The 25,380-nt window shown below is 41.8% G+C and overlaps 1 protein-coding gene across 1 annotated transcript in view; it reads left to right on the forward strand.

The window, feature by feature from the left end:
- SH3RF2 (SH3 domain containing ring finger 2) overlaps positions 1-25,380 on the forward strand; it is a 110,542-nt gene that overhangs the window by 31,397 nt on the left and 53,765 nt on the right. The window contains exons 2-3 of the mRNA XM_049648542.1: positions 19,890-20,159; positions 23,347-23,442. Of these exons, the coding sequence (XP_049504499.1) occupies positions 19,890-20,159; positions 23,347-23,442 (366 nt within the window). The remainder of the gene's footprint in view (positions 1-19,889; positions 20,160-23,346; positions 23,443-25,380) is intronic.

The following is a 25,380-nucleotide window of genomic DNA, read 5'->3' on the forward strand; positions in this document are numbered from 1 at the left end:
GCCAGTCTTATCCTCAGACTCCACCACTTACTTATCAGCTATGTGACCCGCAGCAGCTTTCTTCTGTCTGAATCGCAAATTTCTTCGCCTGTAAAATAACAGTAATACCTGCCTCATAGGCTGCTTGTGAGGATTGAATGAGATATTCAATCTAGATATATATTGGCCCAGTTCCTGACCCACAGTAAGCACTTAATAAATGGTGGCTCTCGTTAGCTTACAGACTCATGGACTTAAGGAGGGAAAACAAAAAGGGATTTTCTGAAATGCACTTGCCTAAAGGCCAAAATCGCTAAGTGCTTAGAAACGACCTTGCATTCCCCAAATTGGGACAAAGAATGCCTCATTCATGTGCCTGAATGGGAATGTAAAGAGTCATGTTCTAACTGGAAAAGTCAGTGAGAAATAGAAGATATTAGTCACTGATTGATAGAATATCTGAGCCGGATAGAATCTTAGACCAAATTAGCCAGAAGTGATGTAGCCACTGTCACCCAGTTAGCCAAAGCAAGCCTAGAACATGAAACAGAATCTCACATGCCCAAGCCATCTACTTTGCAGCCAGGCTCTCTAGCCAGTTCCCTCCATGGTTCTCCAAGTTAAAGGCCATTTGAAACCATCCAGAACTGACCCACTATGTGATGCTGGGCAAGTTCTGTCATCTCAATTAGTGCTTTATAACCAAACATGTTGGAACAGAAAGTCCCTCTAAGGCTTGCTCACCCACTCACCACTTGCGTGAGTCTGGCTCCTACCTCTCTTTGTCTGTACGCACACTAGGCAAAGTAAGAACTTGTTAGAGTGAAATACATTCATGTGATAACACCTGCAAGTGACCTAGGCCAACCCACACCCTCATCTTATTTACACATGAGAGAAATGGGGTTTGGTAAAGGTCTGGGCTGGGCAATTAGAGGCAATGGCTGGGTGAGCTGGGGCCAGAACTCAAGTCTTCTGATTGCCGGCCTGGGGCTCTTTTTTTTTTTTTTTTTTTTTTTTTAGGTCAAACTGTCTCCTGCACTTGCAGAAAAGACAATGTAGCTAATGGGTGCCCATCACCTGCACTTTGTTGTGACCTGTACGCTTACCATTTCTCCACAGCCTAAGAGGGAGGGAACTGACAACTACCGTCCACCAGCTATACACAGCTGATGCCTTGCTTGCATTCAATTCTCACTACACGCCTACAATCATAAAAGCTGGTATTTACTGATTACTTACTATGTGCTGGGTGCTGTTCTAGGGACTTTACATGTATTTGCACAAGGTACCCGGCCAAGGATGTACACTGGAGGCTGAATGCAGCATACATGTACTAAGCCCTGAAATGGGACCACATCAGCCTTGTGGTAGGAGTGCCTCTTTGTGTGACTCATCTGCCCAACGAGATGTCCTTTCCAAAGATACACAGAGGCACACAGGGAGGTATGGTGGAAGTCTTGACGGCATCCTCATGTGGCTGCTCCTGTTGCCATTCACTTGCTGATCTGTCATAGCTAGACAGTGGTAGAGGCAGGATTTCAATCCAGGTATTCTGACTCTAATCCCACAAATGGCCTTTTGAGAGCAGCTTGAGATAAGCTTTAATATTACATATACCTTGAGGACAGAAATTCCGTATGCCTTATTCACTGACGTCGTCCTAGTATCCAGAACAGGGTCAGTGCACACAGGCACTAGTAAATTTTGTTAACTAACCAACCCCCTCAATGGCTTGCTTAAGGTCACACAGATAGTAGGAGATAACTGCTGGGATTTGAATGCAAACCACTCTGACTTGAAAGCTCTTGTTCAGGGGCGCCTGGGTGGCTCAGTCGGTTGATTGTCTGATTTCAGCTCAGGTCATGATCTGCTGTTTGTGGGTTCAAACCCTGCATCGGGTTCTATACTGACAGCTCAGAGCCTGGAGCCTGCTTCAGATTCTGTGTCTCCCTCTCTCTTTGCCTCTTTCTCTATCAAAAATAAATAAACATTAAAATTTTTTAGAAAAAAAGCTCTTTTTCTTTCCAAAATAACATTCTGTCAGTGTTAGCCATTTGTTGAACTTATTGATCTCTAATTATGTGCTCAGGAATCTGGGGCTACAAAGATGAATAAGGTTTAGTTCCTACTCTCAAAAAGATGGGATAGCAATTGTCTGCAAGAATCCATATTCCTGGAATCATATTCCCTTATTTGTTCACACACCACAAGTCCAAATGATAGAAGCCCATGGTACATTTTAAGCCAAGAGTGCCTGTCCTGTCTGCCAAACCCAGGATTATAAAAGTGGCCCACCAAGGTCCGCTGGCCTCGTTTATTGCCTTGCATACACCATTTGCTGGGTGTATTCATAGAACACTGTTGTGGGGAGAATAAATTAAATCTGTGCAAACTTGGATAGTCAGATCCCTATGCTAGCTTCTCTAGATTCCTTTGAAGTGATGGCCACAGACCAGTTTTTATAAGGACCTCCATGCCTTCCTACCTTCTCCCCTGTCTAAAGGTTTACAAAAAGTGAGAAACTTAAGTTAGAAAACTCAGCTGGGAAAGTTGCTCCTAAAAGCAGAGGCCAGGTTCTGATGAGAAACATTAATTCAGGGTTTAACTCATTTTCCTTCCTGGTTTTGTTTCTATAATATTTAGGAGGCAGGAGGTAGTTCGAAGAGAAGCGTGTTTAAAACAAAAATCTCCAAATTCATTCGCCGAATTCCACGGTACTGTGTGAGCAATCTCTTAATAATCCTACATCAATAGGAGAGAAGTTGTAACTAGTTCACTTCATGTAATTATAGGGCAGCTTTCTGCCAGGCTTTAAAGATAGACTTTGAAATGTTGCTTTTTTCATTTGCCTCCTGCTGTGTGTGGGGAGTGGCTGAGGCTCCTGGGACACAGGCCAGAGCTAAATGGGGGCCAACTAGAGAGGGAGGCACCAAGCTTTGGTTCCTGTTTTCCTGCGCTCACGCTGCTGGGAACACAAATATCTTACCAAAATGGTCTCCTGTGGGAAGCTCAGGGCCTAGAACTACTACCTAAATCCTCTCATCTTGAGATCAGATAAGAATTGAGAAAGCCAAGGTCCCAATAAGCTTACGGCAAGATGTACAGCAGAAAGCTTCAGATTTCCTACTAGACAGTAGTTCTCCAAGTATGGTCCCTGACCAGCAGCATGAGTACCGCCTGGGAGCTGGTTAGAAACGCAAGTTATTGAAGCCGGCCCCACAAAAAACCTAATTCTGGGGACAGGCCCCAGCGATCTGTGCTGCAAAAAGGCTTGATGCACCCGAAAATTTGGGAACTGTTTCTAGGGGCATGATGTTGAAGAGCATTATCCTACTTATACATGATGTATAAGAGCATTATGTTGAAGAGCTTTGTCCAGGTGAGAGTCCTAACTTTTAAAGAGAGATTTATTCAAACGATGCATATCTAAACACTAAGACCTCTGGAGTTGAGCAGAGAGCGATTTAAATTCAGGCTCTTCCACTCAGGAGCCATGGAGCCCTGGACAAGTTATTGAACCTCTCTGAGCAGCAGTGTGCTAGCAGCTGGTTAACGAACAGCTCTCTGTGGGAAGTAGAGTGTTTGCCCATCGCCATGGTGTGAATACTCCCATCTTGGCTAATTTCAGGCTACCTGCGTGATGGTCAGTCAAGTCAAAAAATTCATGAACATTGAACAGTGAGCTCTACCCATGTGAGCTGCTGTCAGCACACCACTGTCTCTAGGACTCAGTGTCTTCATCTGTCATAGGGATGAAATGTCATATTTACCTCATAGGGTTGTTGGAATGTGGAAGTGGAAACATAATGACATTGGGCTTTTCTTGAGCACTTACCATGTGCTAAGCACTGAATATGCACTATCTCATAACCATGAGATAGCAGCTCTTATTCCTAACATTTTATTTATGGGGAAACAGCTGAAGTCACATGTCCAAAGGGACAAAGCCACCAAGTGGGAGAGTCTCAGCTTGATTCCAGAGCCTATGGGTGAGAGACATGTGCACAGACTTCTTAGCACAGTGATTGGCACCGGGCATCACTCAGTAAGTGGTAGCTATTTGATAGAAATGAACTTCCTGAATGCCCCTATTCTTTTGGAAGGAAGGATCAAGAGTTCATGCTAAATGTATTTTCTCAGTCACAGAAGCCACATTCATTTTCTTCCGAGAGGAAGCACCAGTGTCTTAGTTCATTTGGGCCACTCTAACAAATACCACACACAAAGTAGGTGGCTTATAAGTAGCAGAAATGTATTTCTCACAGTTATGAGTGCTGGCAAGTCCAAGATCAAGGCACCAGCAGGGTCAAGTTCTGCTGAGAGCCATCTTCTTGGTTCAAAAACAGTGTCTTCTCACATGATGGAAGAGCTAGGCATCTCTGTGGGGTCTCTTTTATAAAAATACTAACCCCGTTTTTAAAGGCTCCACCCTTATGACCTAAGCACCTCCCTAACGCACCACATCCTAAGAATATAATCTTTGGGGGTCAGGATATGAATATAGGAATTTGGGGGGACACACAATATTCAGACCATGTCAGCCAGTTTGCCTGATGGGAGAACCGGCTGTTGATTATTCATAAAACAGAGGACGAGCGCCTAATAGTCACAGAGAATACAGCAACTCAGACTCATCTTGATAGAGGTGTAAGCTCCTCTTCCTGTCCCCATATCAATTTGATATGTTTTTTTCCAAGTTTTATCTGTGCCTATATACCAATATATGTACACATACTCATAGGCAGTTTCTTACTGAGACAGAGTAGCACGTTTTTTTTAGAATTTGCTTTTCTTTTTAACATAAGAATACATCATGGACATCTTTCTGATGGCAGTCCACAGTGATATATCTCATTCTCTTAAATCTGCTTAGCGTTCCACAGTAGTAACACACCATCATTTATCTAAACAATCCTGCACTTGACAATCTTTTATATAGATTCCTGCAAAGATCTGTAGGAGAAATTTCTAAAACTACCATTCCTGAGTCAAAAAGAAAATACAGTTTAAATCTTGATGAATATACCCAAATTGCCTTCTCAAAGTAAAATTTTAAGCTCCCAACATTCAAGAAGGGAAGTGTCTTGTTTGTCCATCCTCTCACGGACATTGGCATTCCTCTGATGATTTTTTAAAACTTTTCATTATGAAAATGTGTACACATAAAATATAGAGGAGTCGATAGTACTGAATCACTGTGTACCCATCATGTGGCTTCCACAACAATGAACATAGGGCCAATCTTATTTCATCTAAACTTCACTCACCTTCTCCCTCAAAGTTAAATTGAGACAAAGCCCATGTGTTCTTCTCTTTGATCTATAAACAACTCAGTGAGCACCTTTAAAAGGTAGGGACTCTACCTGGTTTTTTTTGTTTTTTTTTTTAACATTTATTTATTTTTGAGACAGAGAGCATGAACAGGGGAGGGTCAGAGAAAGAGGGAGGCACAGAATCTGAAACAGGCTCCAGGCTCTGAGCTGTCAGCACAGAGCCCGACGCGGGGCTCGAACCCACAGACCGTGAGATCATGACCTGAGCCGAAGTCGGATGCTTGAGCGACTGAGCCACCCAGGCACCCCTCTACCTGTTTTTTTTTTTGAGAGAGAGAAAGAGAGTGCACACACGCCAGGTGGGGAGAGGTGCAGAGGGGGACAAAGAGAGAAAGAGAACCTCCAGCACGTTCCACACTCAGCCCAGAGCCCCACGTGGAGTTCAATTCCAAGACCCTGGGATCATGACCTGAGCTGAAATCAAGAGTCAGACACTCAATGGACTGAGCCACCCAGGCACCCCAGAACTCTATTTTTTTAAACTTAGCCTCAGTACCATTATTGCATCTAAAAATTCATTGATACCATCAAAGATCCAGTTGGTTTTCAAATTTTCCCAATTAGCTCATGATTTTTTAATAATTGGTTTGTTTGAATCAAGATCCACCAAGGTCCATATGTTGCATTTGGTTGATATGCCTCTTAAGTGTCTTAATCTGTAGGTTTCAAACACACACATACCCTCTTCTTTTTTTTCTTGTAATATATGAGAGGAATTGGGTCATCTTGTCATGTAGTTTCCCATTTTGTGAATTTTTCTTGTTGTATCCCTCTGGTATCATTTAATATGTTCTTCAATCCTCTCTATTTCCTATAACTGATCATTAGATCTAGAGTTACGCTGTCCAATATAGGAGTCACAAGTCACATGCGGCCATTTTACTTTAACTTTAAATTAATTAAAGTAAATAAAACCTAAAGTCCAGTTTCTCAGTCACATTAGCCACATGACAAGTGCTAAGTAACCACATGTGGCTAGTGGCTACTGTATTAGTACAGAATAGCACATTTCCATCATCACAGAAAATTCTATTAGACAGAATGCTTCTAAAGGCATCATGGGATTCTATGGTGACTGGTAAATTATGTTTTTTCTCATATATGCTTAAGAGCAAAGATGAACACCCTGGAGTCTGCATTACTAGGCAGTCTCAGGTAATATAAGGGAAGTATCTTATGTGTGCCAGACTCTACTCCGCCTGTTTTAAGTGGCAGCTGGCTGTGTTTTCAGAAGATGATTAGATGTTTATAATGAGTGCCTCAGGTATGTATGAGATTCTGTGGTGTCAGAGGTCAGCAGCTCCCCGGCATGCAAGCAGCCTTGATCCTTTCCCGCCTCCTTGGAGGGAAATTGAGGGTATCAGTGCGAATCTATGAGGGCTTAGTCTTGCAATTATTTCAAGACACGCTGGTTCCTGGATATTCCTAAACATTTCTCCTTTGTCAGAGGTGCAGGTGCTTCTGGCTGGAGCCTTCTTTCTGAATTGTGCCTTTGTCTTGGCATGTGGGTAATGAGCATATTCCATAGCGTACCAGACAGGTTTCTTAACTTGCTTCTGTGATATTTTGCAGTCGAGGGGGGCCATGGGGATGTAGGGGAGGTCAGCTGCAACTGACAATGGAGAAATCTGACTGGCTGTGCATTTTAGCAGGGGCCTCCACAGGTATCCAATAAAACATTAACAAAATTATGAGGACATGGATGCTTCTGAGTCCATAGGAGATAGTATAGAAAACAAAGCATTTAGTGAGGGTTAGGAGACCATCATTCATGGATTCATTCATTCTGGAAGTACTCATTGGGCCAGACTTGGCACTTGACACTAGGATCAGTGGTGAGCTAGATTAAAGTTTCTGCCCTCATAAAATCTCCAGACTGCTGAAGAAGACAGATCAGTACTTTAACACCCCCTGACAGATACCATGATCAAGATGCTAGAGAGTGTCATAAAACATAAAACTGGGAGAGATCCCTGACCCTGCCATGAATGTGGAGGGACATGAAGTTGAAGCTGAGACCTAGAAGACAAGTAGGAATTGGACAGAAGGAGAGGGTGGAGCGCAGGAAGAATGTTCTGGGAAGAACTTAAGAGGTGAGCATGCATGAGGCACTGGCAGAAGACAAAGTATGGTTTGGCTGCAGCAGGCAGTGTGAGAGGAGAATGGCCAGAGTCAAGAGTAGAGAGATAATCCGTGGACTGATGAATGGAAAAGATGTTATACACACACACACACACACACACACACACACACACACACACACAGGAATATTATTCAGCCATAAAAAGGAATTAAATCTTGGCATTTGTAATGACATGGATGGATCTAGAGAGTATAACGCTAAGTGAAATAAGTTAGTCAGAAAAAACAAATACCATATGATTTCACTTATATGAGGAATTTTTTTAATTTATATTTTATTTTATTTTATTTATTTCAATATATGAAGTTTACTGTCAAATTGGTTTCCATACAACACCCAGTGCTCATCCCAAAAGGTGCCCTCCTCAATACCCATCACCCACCCTCCCCTCCCTCCCACCCCCCACCAACCCTCAGTTTGTTCTCAGTTTTTAAGAGTCTCTTATGCTTTGGCTCTCTTCCACTCTAACCTCTTTTTTTTTTCCTTCCCCTCCCCCATGGGTTTCTGTTAAGTTTCTCAGGATTCTAATATGAGGAATTTAAGAAACAAAACAAACAAGCAAATGGAATAAAATAAGGGAGAGAGAAGGCAAGAAACAGACAAGTATAGAGAACAAACTGATGCTTACCAGAGGCTAATATCATGGAAGGGTGGGTTAAGTAGGTGATGAGGATTAAGGAGTGCACTTGTCATGATGAGCACAGGGTGATGTGTGGATCTGTTGAATTACTGTATTATATACCTGAAACTAATATGTATGTTAACTAACTGGAATTATAATAAAAACTTAAACAAAAAGAGTAGATAGCTAAGAACTGAGTAAATCCCACGATGTAAGTCATATCTTCCTGTGCCTCGGTTTATTCCTCCACCAAACAGGCATAATAATGACCATCCAATGTTGTGGGTAGAGCCCAATGACATAGCAAATGCAAAAGTATTTTCCAAACTATATCCTAAAATCCCAGTTATAGAAAGACAAGAGGTTCTAATATAGTCCAATTTCACCTCTGGAGCATGGGTGAATTAGGGAGCTGTGTAATAGTGTTGGAACAAGCTACTGCTGGTTCACAAAATGCAATAATGCACGTCTTAAGTCCTCCCAACTTCATATTCAGTAACGTCAGGTTGGTAGCCAAGGTAGGAGTATTTACACCATGAAAACTGGCAAACGCTGCACATCAGAGCCTTTCGCTTGCTTTTGAGAGCTGGTTTACCAGCACAGCACTCAGTGAAGGTGAAAGTAATGAAATGAATAAGAACCTGCCCAGCAATTACCAAGGAATGTCCATCCACAACAAAAAAAATAGTTTTGAAAGAGTGACTCTTTTCACACTTTCTGCTACCTGCACCAGGCCTACCCAACACCAGCCCTTAGGAAAGAGAACAAGAGAGCCACTCCTTCATGCCAACCCATTCCCAGACGTGACCAAGGAGTATCAGTGACACCCAGGTCACAGAAGTGAGATTGGAGCCTCTCAGATCAACAGCTGCTGAGAGCTGCTTTCTTTGGCTCATGTGGCCAACGATAAATTGGATTTCAATGTTCTGAATAGGCGGAAAAAGATATCTCCTTGCTCCCCTCTGCTCCCTTTCCTGGAGCTGCCAGCTGGTATTTCTTGTCACTCATCATGGTTGCTTGCAGTGGAGATTATACACTTGGTGAAGAGAACATGTGGGAAAGAAAGAGTCTTCAACAGTGGGAGAGTCTAAGGCAGGTATCTGCTGGAAAAACCGGGACATGGATATAGCTCAAAGCACATTTGAAACAATGGGACCTTTCTAAAGGGTGACCTAGAAAAATACTATATTTATCTGTGGATATCTGAGGCTAACACACTTGCACACTCCCAATCCTGGAGAAATAACTAGCTGAGCATGTTAGCAATTTACCTGAGGACCAGAGATGGCAAAAGACGAAGTTGGAATCAGTTCAAATGACATGGTATAGCATATTATTTATTTGTTTGTTTGTTTCATTTATATATTCAACAAATACTTATTGGGCTTTCTGGGTGCTCTGAGAATGTAAACTCTATGCCACAAAGGCAGAGAGTGCGCCTGATATACTGTAGGCGTGTCCATACATTTCTGTTGGAGGAATGCATGGATGGCATCACTTTGCCAGTAGTCACGGGTATAGAGATGAACAAGCCATAGGCCCTGATGCTACAGAGTTCAATGTCTGGAGCACAGACAGACAAGGAAACCAGCAATTACACCACAGGGTGAAGAGTGCTGTGACAGGGGGACTGGCAGGGTTGCTGGGTGCAATGGCTCACAAGAAAAGGAGACCCAACTCAGCCTTGGGGGAGGAGACAGTGAAGGCTTTCTGAAAACAGAGATACAAAACCAAAGATTTTGGCACCTATCTGGATATGACTTTATGGGAAAAAAAGAAAACTTTTCCCGTAATTTGCAGTATCTTGTATTCCTAGGAGGACTACAGGCTCTATCTTAGAATGAAAAATGATTGCAAATAACTTCCAGAATACTTCTGTAGCTTAATCATCAGAGACATCTTTGATTTCTCAGGGACTTTCGAAAAGTTTTCCTAAATTCGGGATTTCTACTTAAATGACCCTGTGCCCAGTGCGAGAGATGACATGAAGGTCTCCAGCGTCACTCACTCCCCACATGGGGACCAGCTCCATAGGCAGGCAGGTACTTCTTCTCCCAGGTCATGTCTGTCCCAGTGGTATAAATGAGAGGAATGCTCTAAATTTTCATTTGACAGAGGCAGACAAACTACAGATTTGCAGAAGGTCCTTATGATGAAAATCTTGACTTCAAGGACAGCTGAACTGAAAGAAAAGATTTCTAACCTCCCAGAGCTTGCTGTTTTCAACAGGGGTCATGCGGGCTTTTTTCTTTGGTATCACCAAATTAAAGGGCTAATAGGTGTAAATACACACGCACACACACACACAACATGCAAGTCTTATGGGATTGAGATGAACTAAAAAGCAAACTGAAATCAAGATGTAACTTGTGACAGTAGAGGGCAAGCACAGCCACCTCAGTGTTTGTCTTCAAAGTCCTTTTCGCCGAGGGTCTGGGAGCACTCCCCATCACTTCATGCCTCACCACAACAGCCTATCCTGCTAGTGGCACCTTGACTTCACTGGCAAACCTAAGAAGGACCACGTACACGGATGTAGAGAGATCAGTAGCATAATAAATCACGTTTTTTCCATGACTCATATGTCAACAGTTACCAACATTTTGCTCATTTGGTTTGGTCTCATACATCACCTTTATTTCTGGAATGTTTTAAAGATGTCCCTGGAGCTTTGACCATTCACCTTAGTATCCTATTGTGTTTAGAGTGAGAAGGAATAGTAAGAATTACTGTCTTTGCTTTGAAGTTGAGGAAACTGAGGCTCAGAGAGGTTCAGGGCATCACTCACGGACACAAATTTATAACTTATGTATCACGTTCTAGGCGTTACCTCCAGCCCCCAACCATATTGCCTTGTCATGAGAAGTGTCTGCTGTTTGCCTGGGTCATACTGTCCCTGGCCACTCCTCCTTCAGCTGCAGAAATCTTCACGTGGAGGTGGAAGAGAGAAAAGGCTTGGGGGAAGAAGCCAGTGTACATGTAACCAGAGCTTTTTACTATTTTTTCCTAAGCCAGGGAAGGTAGTGATGGTGGGACAGTCATTTGATTCATCTTTCCTCCCTGTGCATGTTGGATTTGGCTCAGACTCTCAGAGCATATGGAAAGAGACTCATTCACCACGTGCCACACCAATTGGAAAAGCTCACTCTGGAAATGAGGATAATGGAAGGGAGCAGAATCGCCTCCCAGGATGTGAGAAAACTAACCCCCCACCCTTGTCTCTTAGGCTCCCATGTACCTCTGGAGCCTCCTCACAGGTGCCTATGCCCTCCTAGAAGAAGAGATTACAATGGAAATGCTTTGATTCCCTGAAGGACCTGGCACCCAGCCCATTTCAAAAACAATCCCAAGCTATTTACTAAGAACCAGTTTATGTTAGGAGTCAGGGATATAGCTATGAACATGTCTGGGATTACCTCCTATGATAGGGGAATGAGATCACCCCAAAGCAATCTCAAAGAAATATTTGCAGGGAAAAATGAAAGCATGCTAAGGGTGACCCTAAAATGGGGCTAAGAATTGTGAATGGTTCTTTCTCTGTCCCCTGGCATAGACTCCTGCCTCTTGCACTTTTTCCTGCTCTAAGACCCTTGATAATCCAAAAAAGAGGCAGGAGGAACCAAGGGAAAGAAGCTTGGCATACTTGATTGATATTTGATTGATAGAAGAAGGCAGGAATGCCATGCCTACTGATTAAAAGTGGCAAGAGATAGATAACAAAGGAAACTGTCAAGCTGCAGTGTCCCAGCTCTGTACCTAGGACTGGAAGAAGAGAGGTCTGGGACAAAGGACTAAAGGAAGATGATATAAAGAGAAAGCTATATGACAAAAGTCACAGAAGAGAATGGACTTTTAGATGGAGATACAGGGCCACTAAAAAGAACCTTCCTTACATTGGTTCCTTTCCCATCTCTCATCACCCTATTCTTTTCCTCCATAACACTTACTCCAAATTGTAATTATATCTTTACTTATAAATTTAATCTTTGTTTCTACAACTAGACAATACCTGGCATAGTTGTCCCTCAAAAATCCATTTACTGAAAGACTGAGTGACTGACAAGTAGGACTGGAAAAGTCAGGCCAGAAGATATAACAACAAGCTTATTACTCCTCTCTCCTCCTTTGGGCGAAAAATCCTTATTTATTGAACACTTACTATTTGCCAAGCATCCTACGAGTACTCTATGTGATTTATTTCATTAGTCCTCCTAGCAAACCCATGAGGAAGTGTGTTCATAGGTCCCCAAGACCCCCCTCAGATTCAGTGATTCACTAGAAGGCCTCACAGAATTCAGCAAGCTGTTATAGTCACAGTTAACAGTTTATGGCAGTGATAGAATACAGATTAAAGTCCGAATCAAAAAAAAAAAAAAAAAAAAAAAAACCACACACACACACAGGGCAGAGTCCAGAAGGGACCAGTCACAAACTTTCGGTTGTCCTCTCCCCGAAGAGTTGCACAGACAACACTTAACTTCACTCAGCGACAATGCATGACAGCACCCGTGAAGTAGTGCCAACCAGGGAAGCTCCCCCAAGACTTGACGTCTGGGGTTTTTATTGGAAGCCAGTCAGGTAGGCATGACCGACCTCCTGTGTGGGTGACTTTAGTCTCCAGCTTCTCCAGAGGTCAAGGTTCTACCAGCACATGGCTCCAGGCTCCCACCATAAATCACATTATTAGTTTAGACTCTCTGGTGTGACCCAAGGCCCCCAGTATACAAAGTCTCTCTTAAACAGGCAGGATATTCCTAGGGCTTAGAGGCTATCTCCCATGTCAGCTGCCAAACGTTTCGCTGGAACAGGCAGGGTTTGAATAACCTAGACTTGCTGTGTACTGCACACAGAGGTATGGTATTAGTCCTAATTTGTGGATGATCTAAACCAAGGATCATGAAGGCTAAGTGATCTGGTCAAAGTAACAAAAGCCACAATGCAAACAGACATCCTACTTGAATGTAACATCTATGTTCTGTTGTGCCCTCGTGTCTCCCTTAAAGAAATAAAGTTCTCTATGAAGAAAAGTAACTCACATAGAGTATCTCATAAGCCTGGTCTCAAATATGAATGCCCAGATTCAGGGATTTCCACTTAGGAAGAGCATAATACTGTGAACCTTCTGGTGATCTCAAGTCCCCAACTAGCAGATGGTCTTGATCCTATTGGGCACTGGCATGTTCTCCCTTCTCACCAGAGGAGACAAAACGTGTGCACAAGGGCCAACCAGCACTTTCTAACATACACTCCAATGCCCAAAATCTTCTCCAAAAGGATGATCATGGTGAGGGAGGGTGGTAGGGTGGCCCAACTGGCTAAGCAGCAACTAGGAAGTTAAGATCCAGGACAGTCAGTTGACTCTTTTCTCACCAGTAGGGTAAAATCACATTTATCTTATCCAGCATTCCCACGGCCTGTTCTGCTAATCCGGCAGAGTGGTCCAGATGCAAATGCAAAATCACATTAGCAGATAAAGCTTCTGAGAAGCCAGTCAGCAAAGAAATCTATGTGACTTTGTTTAACTCAGTGTTTCCTGAACTTGAGTATAGAACACTTTTTCGAGCATGTGTAGGACCAAATTATTAAAATTCAGGACAATTTGGAAAATATGGCCCAAATTCTCTTTTTTTTTTTTTGTTTCCCAGCTTATGCCAATAAACCTACTTTCAAATTGTTATTATCAGTCATATTGATTCACCTGGCACATACCCATTTCTTCCAGGAATGACAATTTCTGGATATTTCTTGATTAGTTCACAAATTATTCATTCTTCAAGCATTTATCAAATACCTGCTTGTATCCAGGTCTCAGAGACAGAGATACAGAGGTGCTTTACACACACATTCTGAACTCTTCAGCAGAGAATTCGTAGCCTAGTGAATAATAACTTGAGCCAAAGGCCAGGATGGTTTTTCTTGGCTCCACTCTCCAGTGATGGGCGATCTCATAACCAGCTCAGGAAGGTAAGCACTTAGCTCCGCATGTTGATTTTGGCCCCACCTGATTCCAGGAATAGAGGGAAGCAGGCCAAACCCTTTCTAAACCAGTGGGGAGTGTCACCAGTGCACAGTGAAGAGCTCAGTACATAGTAGCAGATGGAGTTCTCATCCCGACTCGGCCTTTTCCTTTCTACTGTGGTGATTCTGTTGCACTTGGGCTCCTTTTCTCTGACCCTGTTACCAGTCCACATGACTCCTTCCGTATTTTCAAACTGGAAATAAGCTCAGAGCTCATTGGCAACAATGTGGTACTGCATTACAGTACCACAGCAGCTCATCCTGCTGTTTCTGGATTCTACTATTTGGCTATTTCATTGTTATGCAGTCTTATTGTTTCCGGGTTTTTAATATGTCCTAGTCCGGACTTGTACAGTGTCAGGTGTCAGAAAGCAAGTCCCAAGTAGTTTAAGTAATAAACAAAACATTGCAGATAAGTAAGTTGATCTTATTTAACTAAGTATCCTTCAAGCACAGCTGGACCTAGGCATTCAAATTTTATTGTCAAGTCTCTTGTCTGTCTAGTTCTCTTATCTATCCATATCTCTATTTCTGCTGCCTCCTGTGTCTTCATTCAGGAAGATGTGTCTTTTGGTCGGGAAATATCACCACTAGTACTCCAAGGCTTACCTCCTCAAGGCACATGATTCAAGAGAGCATCTATATATCAAACCTCTGAGAAGATTATAGTTGGCCCTGTTTGTGGCAGATGACTGCTCTGTACAAAGCACTATGCTAGGGGGATTTGGGTTCCCTGGCTGGCCTGGGCCACATAGCCCTGTGTGTGTGATATGACCAGAGTGAATGCTATGCCATTCAGAAGATGAGAGCAAACAGGTGGTTCCTCAAAGAAGGAATGCTTGCCATAATTTTATTACTAACATTCATTACTACAACATACTTTTTTTAAAATATAATTTATCATCAAGTTAGCTAGCATGCAGTGTATATGGTGTGCTCTTGCCTTCGGGAGTAGATTCCCGTGATTCATCGCTTCCATACAACACCCCGTGCTCATCCGGACAAGTTCCCTCCTCCTTTTACTGCTAATGTCTCTGCATGACCGTGTTTCCGTGTTTCCTTGTTTCTTGGTTCCATGTATTATTCCTCCATCAAAAGCATGGCCCTCATGGCTCTCAGGCCCTACTGCATTGACAAATGAATAGACAAATTACAGGACCATAGAAGTCGTGAGCCTTTTGAATCTCAGAGAAGGAAAGCTTTGGGGGTACATGCGAGCTTCCATTGGATCATCTGGCTTTCTGAAAATCACCAGGAAAAAGGGTTTGGTAATGGCTTGGCTTTGAGACCTCCACACCCACTTTATCCCCATTCCCCTCCCACCCACACCTGTAGAGACAGAAAACAATTGTGGGTGATAAAATCCATTACCAACAATGTGACGGGTGATAGCTGATGTGGAACGCAGAGTCATTTTCCCCTGAGAGAACAGTTGAGAACCGGATAGAATCAACCAGCTGAGTCTCTTCAGGTGCTTAACTTTTATGTGAGGGCTCTGGAGTTCAATAATTCATGCTAATGCAGCCAGCAGCAAGCAAATTGCATTCACACTCTATTCAGATTTTGATTATAAAACAGAGACCCAAATGAGTTTTATGATGGAAAAACATACTTGGTGACTTCATCTGGATGAAAGAGCATGAGGATGATAGAAACACCAGGCCTTGAGGTCAAAAGAGCCTAAGTCAGTCTTTGGGGCTGCCACACGCTGGCTGTGTGACCTTGCGCAATAACACTGAATGTCTCAGAACTTCTGTTTCTTCATCAGTACAATGGGGTGACACCACCGACTTCATAGGATTTTGAGATGATGTAAATGACAATACATGAAGAGTGCAGTAAAGCGGTAATGTGAGACAAATTTCTGTGGCCTGCCAGTACCACAATAAACATTAATTTCCTTCCTTTCTTCAAATTCTCTCCTTCTGTCTGCACCTACCCGCCCCACCGACCTTTTTTCAGCAGGAAGTCCGTAGTTCCTATAAGTATGAATGTAGAACTGAGAATGCCAGGGGAGGTTGAAGAGTAAGAAGACGTTAAGAATGGATTGACAGTTCGCTCCCACAAAGATGAAGGTGGCCAGGCAACTAGAACTATCTCAGGGTTTCAACGTACATACATCTTCAAAAAGATGTAAGCACTCTGTGCAATTTCAGTTTTAATATACTTGCTTACTAATCATTAAAATATGTAGCCACTTGCACTGGAGTATCTTCCAGAAAAGAAAGAAAAAAGGCAGCTTAGCCATTTACAAAGCCTACATCAAAACTCCATTGCTCCCGTTTTAGTCAGAATAAGATGTAACTCAGACCAGGGCATCAAACTTGGATGCTGGGGAGCTTGATGACAAAGTAGCTACTCGAATCGCACTCCAAGAGATTCTGGTCAAATAGATCAGGGATGTGGTCCAGGAGTCTGATACAGGTGAACCACAAACTTCATTTTGAAAAACACTGGCTTGGGCTCTTCGGGACAGACAAACTCGACCTCAGATCCTGAACCCACTACTTCCTACCTTCACGAACTTGGGCAACTTTGTAACTTCTGATACATGGGAGTCTAATCACAGGTTGGCATGAGATTAAATAAGATATATTGAGATATATTGTGGAGTACTGAGCACAACGCCTGGCCCTTAGGAAGGAGCACTCAATAAATGTTAATTATTGACACTATCATGATTATGCAAAGTCAAAGAAAAGGGCTTCGGTTCTTTCTTTTCTTAATTTTTTTCATTCTTCCTCCCTTTTCTTTTACAAATCCATACTAACAGTGCATTAAGCAAGATGGAAGTTTATTTAGCTTCCAGACGAAAGTCTGGAAGTCAAAGTAGTTCAAGACTTGGGTGACAGCTCTGCAACCCAGACTACTTCCTTCCCTCTTTCAGTGTGACCCTCATCCTCACTGTTCAAGATGGCAGCTGGAACTCCAGCAGTCATGTCTGCATTCCACATGGCAAAGTGGAGGAAAGGAAAGAGAAAATCAATCTCTCTCAGTAACGACACTTCCTAAAATTCACTTTTACCCCATTGGCCAAAACTTAGCTGTCCGGAGAGGCTGGCAAATGTGATCGGCATTCCAGGTGGCCATGTACCCCCCAAAATGTGATTTATTTTACAATGGAAAATTGGGAGAAAAAATATGGAGGGACAACTGTTGTTCCCTGCTATACCCAGCCCGGGGAGTCTAACAGATTCAAATCATTCTTCAGAAATCCTCTGCTCTCATTCTGCTTCCATCTGCTTATTTCTCAGATAAGAAACTTCTCCAAAGAGGTAGTTGCATAATCTGTGGATCCTACTCAGCTTGGCTTATTTTATTCCTAAATTGCTTTCATACCTTTTACTTTTCATTCCCCAGTTTCATTCATTTTATTTCTACTATCCAATTTTTTTCAATTTTGTTTTTTACATAATCTCCATACCCAACATGGGGCTCAAACTCACAACCCAGAGATCAAGAGCCACATGGTCTATTGTCTAAGCTAGCCAGGCACCCCTTTACTGTTCAATTTTAATAGACAATACAATTATTTCATTGTAGAATAGTTAGAAAGCATGGCTAAGCACTTAGAAAAACAATTTTTTAACTTTCAAAAATATCACTGCTTAGAAATAATCACTCTTAAAATGCTGGTCTGGCCATCCAGCATTTTCTCAAGGTAAAAATATATGTATGTGTTTACAAGGAAAGCCTAGTTTTCATTTATAATGAAAACATAACTGTTTTTAACCTCTTCTATTAAATTTAGTATACATCAGGAGTAATTCTCATATAGATTCTCTCATCAATTTTAATGACTGCAGGGTTTTCCACTGTGTGGGTGTATCATAATTTATTCAACCAGTTCCGTTTATAATCTCCATAATGCTGTGCTAAACCTCCTAGCCCACGCATCTTTGCTCACATGTCCCCAAGTTTCCCGAGGATGAGCTGTGTTCCTGTGGTTTTCTTTTTCCCTAGGCTCCCTTTACTGTATCCAGGGACCAGCAGAAAAGCACTTCTCTATCATCCCGTCAGCAAGGGACTATTCAGATCTTGTCTCTACATCTAAACTGCTTGAAATTCCTTTTTAAGTAACATTGCGGTCTCGGAAGTTTCCTGGAGAACTGGAACACTGCCTGCTTACACCCCCTTATGAGTAGCAAGATCACCCCCCGAGAAAGGGGACTACATCACCCCACTGCTGAGGAAAGCACAAAGTAAAATACAATGCAGGTGACCCTGAAGGGCTATTAAACATGTTATTAGAACCTTTAGTTTGCCAAACTGACTCCAAGCCAGATGAGAGTCAGGTGTTTCTCTGTGTAGAAACCAGTTTCAATTAGAAAAAAATGCACTTCACTAAAATAATTATTTGGATAGACAAGTAAGTTGACAGTTCTTTAGCTGATTTTTTTAAAGTGCTGACTGATCTCTGACTAAATGTTTCTTTGTCTCAATGCTCCCTAATGATGCAAGCCCTCACAAGGTTTACACTTTCTAGACAAGGCTGAGGACAAATCATGCTGCAATCACTCCCATATAGCACTTTGTCTCTCTCTCTTTTTTAAAGCTTGGTTTTAGTAATTTCCACACCCAACATAGGGCTCAGACTCACAACCCTGAGATCAAGAATCTCATGTTTCTGGGGCACTTGGGTAGCTCAGTAGGTTAAGCGTCTGACTTTGGCTCATGATCTCATGATCTCACGTCTTTTGGGGGTTCGAGCCCCCCAAAGGGCTCTGTGCTGACAGCTCGGAGCCTGCAGCCTGCTTGGGATTCTGTGTCTCCCTCTCTCTCTGCCCCTCCCCTGCTCACACTCTATCTCTCTCTCTTTCAAAAATAAATATGTAAAAAAAAAAAAAAATCTCATGCTTCTCCAAATGAGGCAGCCAGATGCCCTTCATACAGCACTTTGTATTTTCAGGGACTTCTCACCTCTGTTGTCTCCCCGTCAACACTGAGGAGTAGATAGAACTGATATTATTAACCTTTCCCTACAGACGATGATTATAAAAGATGCCATTTAGGGACGCCTAGGTGGCTCAGTCAGTTGAGCGTCTGACTTGAGCTCAGGTCATGATCTCATGGTTCTTGAGTTTGAGCCCCGCATCGAGCTCTGTGCTGACAGATCAGAGCCTGGAGCCTGCTTCAGGTTCTATGTCTCCCTCTCTCTGCCCCTCCCCCACTCACGCTCTGTCTCTCTCTGCCTCTCAAAAATAAAGAAATGTAATTAAAAAAATTTATAAGAGATGCCATTTATGGAGTATGCACTATGTATCAAGCAATATGCTAAATGCATTGTGAATATTATGTAGTCCCCACAACTGCCCTGATAAAGCACATATTCTATTATCCCATTTTATAAATGGATAGATTTATGAATGATTAAATGACTTGATCATGGTCAGATGACAGGAAAGAGGTCAAGCCAGAATTCAAAATCAATATTCAGGCCCCACAAAGAGTCACTGACTCACTCAAGTTCACAGAGTTGTGGCCAAAATCCTGTTCCCTGCAGAGTGATTAAGAACAGGGCCTCTAAAGTCAGATAGTCTGAGTTCAGACCCATTATCTTCCTTTTCCCAGCTGTGTCCCCTTAGGCAAGGTACTAACCCACTCTGTGCCTCAGGTGCCCTACTTAGATATGGACTAATAAGAATGTCTATCTCAAAGGTTAAAGAAGATGATCTACATCCAGCACTTAGCACATAGGGAGTGCTCAGTAATCAGTTAATAATGCTATACATACTTCTGTCCCTCCAGTCTGTAAGCTAAGTACATATTTCACTGGTCTGTGCCACTGCAGGTGCCAAGAGCAAAGGCCTTATGCAACTACCGAGGGCAGAATCCCGGTGACCTGAGGTTTAATAAGGGAGATGTCATCCTTCTGCGGAGACAGCTGGATGAGAACTGGTACCAGGGGGAGATCAATGGAATCAGTGGGATCTTCCCAGCCAGCTCCGTGGAAGTCATCAAGCAGCTGCCCCAGCCACCCCCGCTCTGCCGGGCCCTCTACAATTTTGACCTACGAGACAAAGACAAGAGTGAGAGCCAGGACTGCCTGAGCTTCCTCAAGGTACAATTCTAGGCAGCCGTGGAGGTCACCAGCGACCACACAGATACTGTGCCACAACCTGGAGTTTTTAACACTTGCTAATTTTTAAAACATATATATTTTACACAGAAATGTTTATATATGTGTGTGTGTGTGCATATGTATGTAAAGTATGTGTGTGTATAATTCAAAACTGAATGGAAGTTGCCAGAGAAATCTACTAAAGAGTTTGATGCAAATCCTTAAACCTTTTCTATTGCAATTACAAAAATAGGTATTCACACATTCATTCATTCATTCATTCATTCTAGTCACTCTTGAACACCTCTTTGCAGGCCCTGGAGATGCAGCCTGAACAAGTCCCAGTCTCTGCCCGTAGGCAGAGTAGTGGGACAGACAGATATGTGGACAACAGTTTACAAATACATTTTGACAGTGTGCTGTGCAAAACTACAAATCTTACCTCTTTACCCTTTTATCTAAGGACATTCTTGCTGACCAAGTTCTGAGCATCTAATTCTACTCTTTACAACATTCTATTTTATACTAAACATTGTATTCAAAACATTCCAAGCACATTCAATAACATAATTATACCTTTATATGTAACTAACCTCTTACAAGTTGTATTTTCCAAGCACATTAATTAAGATTTTTTTCTGCCTTTTTTTTTATCAGATAATTCTTCACATGTGCAAGTAACAACACTTCTACTAAAGTCTAGACTGCTTTAATTCTCTGTATTCAGTATTTATGATTCCTTAAACAGTCAAATTCTCTCACAGAAGCCAAAGTTGAGGTGATTTTCACTCTTCGCTGCTTACGAGAAGCACATCAATACTAGAAGTGTCACTGGTATAGTAGCTCAGGAAAGGTCTTTTCTTTTGCAAAACATTTTTATTCCACCACTACCAGAAGTGAGATTTGCTGCAGATTGCCTCAGTCTCGATAACCTCACTGTACCCCATATTTTGAAATACTGATCATTGTTACCTTGGCACCTCAGAGTGAGTCCTCTTTTTTTAAGTGTATTTATTTATTTTGTGAGAGAGAGGGAGACAGAGTGTGTGCACACACGCAGGAGACGGGCAGAGAGAGACAATCCCAGTCAGCGTGCCAGCCCAGTGAGGGGCTTGATTCCATGACCCATGAGATCAAGACCTGAGCCGAAATCAAGAGTCCGACACTCAACACTGAGCCCCCTCAGCATGAGCCCCTTAAGGAAGGCCATTCTGTAGCCCAAGCTGCAAAGTCTGTGTTTCAATCACACTTAGAGGAAGGGGAGTTCAATCCCACAGACATTTATTGAGTATTTACTTTGGGCCAGGCATTAAACGCCGAGCCCTGGGGACACTGCCGGAAGAAGGCAGAGGCAGGAAGCATCATCTTCCTTTTTTTGCCTCTTTGTGGGACTTTGCAAACTGGGACACTTACTCCACCTGCTTGTTCATTCATTGAGCTCATCCATGTGCCAAGCTGCCTGCTGGATTAAAGTGATGAATCATTGTTCCTACCTTCAGAGAGCTGACAGACTAGTGGAAAGAACAGACATGGGAATGGAAAATTATGATAAAGGAACCAGAAGAGAAGATTTGATCCATTCTGGAAGCTATGAAAGGCTTAGGCTACACTGGGAAATTTCATGGTCTTCCTAAACTCAGCGTGTCCAAATTAAACCAAAAATCTTCCCTCCCAAAGCTGCTCTTTTCCTAGTGTTTTTCTATCTCAGTAAATTATACAATTTACTCACACAGTGACTTATTCATGCATGCACGCATTCATTTAGAAATTTATTGAATGACTACTAAATGGGAACCACTGTATTGGGTGCTAGGGACACAGAAAGGAACAGAACAGACACAGGCCCTAAACACATGGAGTTTATAGTCTGAGGGGGTAGACAGGCATTAAAGAAATCATAACCTATAAATGGATAATTATAAATTGTGATAGGGGCAGAGAAAGGTAAGAAAAGGTATAATACAGTAATGAACTTAGATTCTGATTCATCTAAATTGCTGAGGGGCATGGATCAGAAGGCCAGAGCAATCAGTGGATGGATATTCAGATTTGGATTGATGAACATGTATGGATATGGAAAGGTGTTCCTGATATGGTATACAGAGTAAAGTGTGTATTACATGACTCCTTTTGTATGAAATATAAGGAAAGGCAGAATGAGTGTATATGCTAGGAGTCAGAATAGTGCTTACTTCTTGCTAGGCAATAGGAAAGGGCACAAAGGAGCCTTGTGGGTGCTGGAAATGTTCTATATCTCTTGATCTGGATGGGGGTTTCGTGGGTATAGTTAGTGTTAACATTCATCAAGCTTTACATCTAAACTTTATGAACTTTATTGTATATATGTATGTATGTTTTCATCAAAGTTTTTAAAAATCAATGTATATATATGTACACTTGGGTATGTTTTATCCTCAGAGAGAAGACTCCGGCTGGGAAATGTGCTAATCAGGATGTTAACAATGAGTGTATATATACTGTGGTAGAATTCTTTGTTTCGCATACTATATTTTCAAATGTTTCTACAAATCTTCATATAACCTTTTTTAAATGTTTATTTATTTATCTTGGAGAGGGGTGGGGCAGAGAGAGAAGGAGAGAGAGAATCCCAAGCAGCATCTGTGCTATCAGCACAGAGCCCAATGCAGGGCTCGATCCCGCAAACCGTGAGGTCGTGACCTGAGTCAAAATCAAGAGTTGGATGCTTAACCAACTGAACCACCCAGGTACCCCTATAACCTTTTATAATAGGAAAATTTTGAATAAAAAGCCACCTCACATTTTATACATTAAAAATTGAATAGGTTCTGAAAATTCCTCAAAATTAGAATGAAATTTCTTCTTGATTTTGCTAAGCTAAAGATCTGTCTCCCTGTGGCTCCCATATTGATTTCTCCATCTGATTAATATAAATGAAAGCTCAGAATCTGCTGGTGATTGAAAATTAGAAACATTTCCAAATTTTCTATTGGATTCCACTGGTCCTCCAAATTATTTCTACTCCTCCTGTGGTCTTGGTGGCCCAATACTTATGCCCTTTATGGAAGAAGATTTTACAAATAAATTATGAAAGAGTTACGTTTCTTGTACCTTACACCATCTGGGATTCCAAACTGCTCTCCACTAAAAGCTTTCACCACCTGAAAACTGAGAGCAAATGCTGACCATGAGACTTTCTCTCTTTCAGGACGATATCATCACCGTGATCAGCCGAGTGGATGAGAACTGGGCAGAAGGCAAGTTAGGAGATAAAGTCGGCATCTTCCCAATCTTGTTTGTAGAGGTACGTGAGTATCAAGTCTACATCTGATTCACGCCCACTCAGAAGTATATATGTGCCACCGGGATGCCTGAGAGAAATTCCTTTTTGATATGAGGTTTATTTCAGAAGTAACTAAAGTCTCCAAGGAAAAGATTCCAGAAGATAACATTCAGTTCTGGCAAGTGTGTGGTGAAATGGACCTTTTTATTCTGATGGGAGTGTAAATAGTGCAGTGTCTCATACCCAAACTCAAAGAAACCCATGTCAATAACACTAAAAACCTACATCTCCTCTGATTCAGCAGTTGCATCAATCTGACAGTTTATTGTAAAGAAATATTCAAACAAGTACACAAAGATATATGTGTTCACCATGGCGTTGTGTGTAATGGTGAAAAGCCAGAAGTAATCTAAACATCCGACAATAAGGATTTCGTTTTTTTAAATTACGGTGAGGAAAAAATATATATACCCATTAAACATAATGTTAAAGAAAATTCAGTATTTTTGAGTATTTGGTATATTATGAAAAGACGTTTATAATGTGTTATTAAGTAAAGTTTAATGGGCATAGAGTTTCAGATTTAGAAAGTGAAGAAGTCCTAGAGATCTGTTTCACAACAATATGAACATACTCAACACTGCTGAATTGTACACTTTACAATGGCTGTTATGGTAAATTTTCTGTTACATGTTTTTTGCCACAATTAACAAATGGAGCTATATTAAACTAGCTTCATAAATATGTGTGTATATAAATGGACAGGGGGTGGAACGATATGTACAAAACTGTTAACAGTGGTGATCACCAGATAGTGAGATTCTAGATAATTTTCATTTTCTTCTGCTGCCCTGTATTTTGTAAATCTTCTGAAATAAGCATATATTACTTCTGGAGGTTTTTTAAGCTCCCTTAAAAAAGAAGAGCACATACCAGACCCTATCTGCCTATTTCTCAAGTATAATACTATAACCTGGAGTTCCCAACCTCTCTAGCCTTGAGCCTCACCCTAGCTTGAGGCAGGTCATTACAAATTTAAGAGAGGCTTCATTGTTTAACTGCATTAATTGGATGCTTACCAGGCATAAAACATTAAAAGTGAGCACTGGGGAGCTATGAAAGAAGGAAAAGGCATGTTTTCCACCCTCTAGGAAGGCAGGGTGAAAATAGAATGGGGCAGAGTTGGAGAAAAAGGGCCAGTTCTTTCATTCATAAGAGCCAAAGCAGGTTCTAAGCTTTCAAGGTTGTCTATAGCTCTTCTAACTTGATGCTGAAGGGATGAAAAATAGAAAGGAAGGATAGAGGAAGGGTCCACAGAGTCTGGTCGTCTTATCATCTCTAGTCAACAGTATCCTCATCACCAGTCCTTTTATCTTGCTGAGGCCCCTTTCAGGTACACACACCCAATTCTCTCTACCTGTTCAAATTTCACTCATTTTACAAGGCTCAACTAGAAACCTGCTTTCTCCATAAAATTTCTGACCACTAGTTGAACACTCAGTTGTCTCTTTCTTCTCCAAACACCTGAGGGGTGTATTGCTTATTCCTCACAGGCTAGCCTGACACAGAAAGGCTCTCTGTAAAAAAAAAAAAAAAAAAAAAAAAAAAAAAAAAAAAAAAGCTTAAAAAGTGAATGAAAAGAAAAAAAGTAGAAAAAAGTGAATGAAGAGAAAAAAATTAGAAAACAAACCATTCAGGATAAAGAAATTGTGGTTTATATACACAATGGAGTACTATGTGGCAATGAGAAAGAATGAAATCTTTTATAGCAACATGGATGGAACTGGAGGGTGTTATGCTAAGTGAAGTAAGCCATACAGAGAAAGACAGATACCATATGGTTTCACTCTTATGTGGATCCTGAGAAACTTAACAGGAACCCATGGGGGAGGGGAAGGAAAAAAAAAAAAAGAGGTTAGAGTGGGAGAGAGCCAAAGCATAAGAGACTCTTAAAAACTT

The sequence above is a fragment of the Panthera uncia genome (genome assembly GCF_023721935.1).
Source record: "Panthera uncia isolate 11264 chromosome A1 unlocalized genomic scaffold, Puncia_PCG_1.0 HiC_scaffold_17, whole genome shotgun sequence".
Taxonomy (NCBI): Eukaryota; Metazoa; Chordata; class Mammalia; order Carnivora; family Felidae; genus Panthera; species Panthera uncia.